We start from the raw sequence: 3,693 nt of genomic DNA, 5'->3' as shown, positions 1-3,693 counted from the left end.
ATAGTTAGCTGTCAAATTAGAATTAGACTTGGGAGTCCTTTTCCTTTACTCAATTTTAGTTGTCATTGTAAAATAAATAATAATCCATATCGCTGTCAGTTAGACTTTGGCTTCCTTTTCTCTTCTTAGTTATTTTATAAATGTTATTCTTAATTATTGTGTGTGTTCAAATTGGAGTTTTAATCAACCTCAAACTTCATGAGAGCGAAAGTTTGATTCAACATAGGCCAATGAAACAGTCATTAAAAGAGAAACAAATCACGTTCAATTAAAATTTATTCACATTCAAGTGGCTCAGATGAGAACATTATATCATTCTCATTAATAACAAAATAAGCCTCCAATTCTAAGATTTCTACTACTTTGACTCCTTTTTTAACTAGTACATGTTAATATTTGTTGTATTGAAGAACAAAAGTGACTAATAAATGGGCTCAGCCAACCTATTTTTGCTCCTATTAACGTGTATTAAATAAGAAAAAGGATTAAGTTTTGTTAGAAGAGGGGACAATTCTATGTACTCTGTTTACAGAAAGCCGCCGCACCTAATGGAAGTTATAAAAGTAGCAGTGAAAAAAAAAGCTTAACAGCACACTACGTATACTTTTTTATTTTAAAGCCTTGTGTAACTTTTTTTTTTTTTAATGATGTATAGATTCCAACTGCATCTTTGCTGAATTATCATACACCATAGAATCTGAAGGAAGTCCGTGAGGTGATGAATTGGGAAAACAAGCTCTTCGGAGTTCATTGTAACGAGCGATATCAAAATTCTGAAGCTTCATCAGGCGCTTCTGCTTCGTGCTAAACCGGCTTTGGAAGAAGCCTTCGAATGAAGGCTCTTTCGAGGTCTTGAGGAAGAAGGTATAACCAGCAATGAAGTAACCTGAGGTGACATAGAAGCAAATTGGCTCCATGACATCCCAAGTGAGCTCCCAGAAGGTGAGCCTCATGAATGTAGCTGTTTGAGCCACAAGGAAGCCCAATCCGCACCAGAGCTCTCGTCGTGCTAGTGCTTCGGCTCGTTTGTCGATAGCAGCTTTCTGCATCTCCAATTCTTCAAGCTCTTCCCTTATAGCATCATTTGGAATGACTGATGGTAAGGGAATTAGGCCTTCAATGGCTTTAGCTACCTGAAGTCAAACAATATGAAATACTTGGGTAAAAACTTGTACTACCTAGCATATTTATAGTTAGTTCTACTGGTTCATTGGATGAACTAAGCCGTTTGAAGGTAAAACTTGGTCAGCAGCCACACAAAAATGCAGTATTATATATTAAAAAACCTCTTAGCATTATACTTTAAAAAAACCACAGCTACAAAAAATACAGTATCAAAATTCATAATTTAGAAAGAAGGGCCCCGATAAAAAATGGCCGAGGTGGTTTAGGACCTGTTCTAGGATGAAAATCTTCAATGTTTGAACCCATTAGGTCAGTAATTTAAAAATATAATCAGGAAGTCAGTAAGTTTCTTGGACTAGGGTTAGAGAGAGGACAAATAAAAGGGGTTACACAATATCCAATGACTTCACCCAAAAGGTGAAGGAAAAGAAATAAAGAAAACTTTAGGAAAAGAGCCTTGGCATCAAGAATGGTGTACAACCTATCCATCTAGATAAAATTGAATTACATTCGCATTTTTTACCAAAAAACCATTCGTCCCTTCTTAAAACTTCCAACATTCTATGGTAGTGAATCCTAAAATTAAAGTAAAAACATTGTGAGACCTTCCCTCCACTGTGATCAATCCATGATCAAATTAGACCTTGTTCAAGCTAATATGACAAAGCCTACACATTTTACTTGAGTTCATGTACGATCAGAATCCCTCATATCAAAACAAAGTTTAATGACTTCTCTTCCATCCTAAACTTCGTCTTATCTCTTCCTCTCTCTCTGTTATTTTTCTCATAAGAACGTTTTCTGTAAGATAAACCAAACCCTTCCCGGTTCCGAAGAAAGTTGCCTAAAAAATGTTCCTATCTATGAGTTTCAATCAAACGCAATTCATTTAAATCAGAAATTATGGTCAATTTTTGGTAATTCTAATCGACCCAACTGCCATAACACACACCTCCCTTCCCACTACCCCTAAAAAAACCGACCCCTGGGTGTTCCATATCCATTGTAGCTAGAAAATGTAACAATCTTGTCACTGAATGACTCGAAGGGCGTCTATATGATCCTTCAGAGGAACCACTTTAAACGTTTTAGATCTGGCCTGTTGAAGAAAACAAAAGAACAAAAAGAATAACCAGAAAAGAAGATCAGTTCTCGGTAGTATCCAGGATTAGAACTTTAAAATAAAGATCTCGTGAAAAGAAAAAAACCCAGAACCTATTTGGTAAGCAGCATCAAAATCTGTAGAACTCAAAGACAGAAAGTAACAAAAAAAGATCTCTAATGCAATTTAAAGAGAAGTAAAAAAAAAAAAAAAAAAAAAAAAAAAACAAATCAAGATGGGAAAACAACAAATCACCTGTTCAGGCCTGAGGTACACCACGTTTCCTAAAACAATCACAGTCCCCGATTCATCAAGCATTTGAGCAATCTCAACACCTTGATCAGGATCATCACATCCCTGACTACAAACCCTAACGAATTCCGAGTGCGGAATCCACGATTTCTGAATTTCTCTCAAATTTCTCTTCACCATCTCCATCCGCGCCACCCTGAGCAACTTCCTCGCGTCCTCAACTGTCAAACCATCCTTAACATCGGACCTATCCGGATCCGAAACCAACGTCTCGCAAGCAGGAGGACGAAGGCAATCGAGTCGGATACGATCTGGTGCAATCCCTAGAGATTTAAACTTCTCCGCAATGTTCCCTCCGGCCGCCAATTCCCGAAGCTCCGGCGAAATCGCCGGCTGAGAAACCGCCCTCTTGTGAAGAAAACGACGAAACACGGAATGGTCTCCGGGATCATGAGCAATGTTGGAAGTATTAGTGTTGGGAGGAACACGAACCGCAAGAGAAGATGACGAAATCCGGCATTTGGTGAGGGATTGTGCTGAGATTTTGGATATATTAAAGAGACGCTGTGCTAGGGTTTTCTTGAACGCCATTGAAGAAGAAGAAGAACGCTAAACAGAGAATCGATTGAATGACAGTAACAAGAGAAAGAATCTAGAAATAGAGCTAAAGAAATCAAAAACAACAAAGAACAGAAAGATATTTCCGATCACACTAATGGCTGAGAAAAATCAACGGGCCGCTTCACCACGATCGGCCCTCAATTGCAAACACCCAATTTATAGCTCGCTCCACTGCCTTCCAATTTCGTTTTCGATTAAAAGAAATTAAAAAATAAATTTTTTTGGAAATTGTTTTAAATTTTAATCCAATTATTCAGGAGAGATAAAACCTTCACCAAAAAACTAGGGGAAAAAGACGCGAGAGTTTTGAAAGCGTGAGGTACACGACAAAGGGATTTGTTATATCGCCACGTGGCACTACACGAGATGATTGTATTAAATCTCACGGTATACCACGAAACGATATTTTAGAGATATGTTCACGTGTGGTCATATCTACTTGTATTTATGTACGACCATGTGAATCATCATATACGTGGTTGGCTTACAATACAACCTCTTTATCTTTGGACATGTATGCCACAACTTTTGTATTCAAACCCTCCCTTTGTGTGTTTCTAACTTTCAAATTTAATTCCAATACTCAGTTTATA

General features: G+C 37.6%; 1 protein-coding gene across 1 annotated transcript; it reads right to left on the bottom strand.

The window, feature by feature from the left end:
* Nucleotides 1–242: 242 nt before the first annotated feature.
* On the bottom strand, nt 243–3,394 carry LOC120087929 (calcium uniporter protein 3, mitochondrial-like). The gene is made up of 2 exons (XM_039044942.2): nt 2,483–3,394; nt 243–1,133 (listed from the first exon to the last, which is right to left on the bottom strand). Exons 1-2 carry the CDS (start codon nt 3,068–3,070, stop codon nt 642–644), a joined length of 1,080 nt encoding a protein of 359 aa, XP_038900870.2. The 5' UTR covers nt 3,071–3,394; the 3' UTR covers nt 243–641.
* Between the last annotated feature and the right edge of the window lie 299 nt (nt 3,395–3,693).

Source organism: Benincasa hispida, chromosome 10 (assembly GCF_027475165.1).
Source record: "Benincasa hispida cultivar pf3 chromosome 10, pf3_genome.v1.1, whole genome shotgun sequence".
NCBI classification, from domain to species: domain Eukaryota; kingdom Viridiplantae; phylum Streptophyta; class Magnoliopsida; order Cucurbitales; family Cucurbitaceae; genus Benincasa; species Benincasa hispida.
The sequence above is the reverse complement of the archived record's forward strand: the minus strand, read 5'-3'. Positions and strand labels throughout refer to the sequence as shown.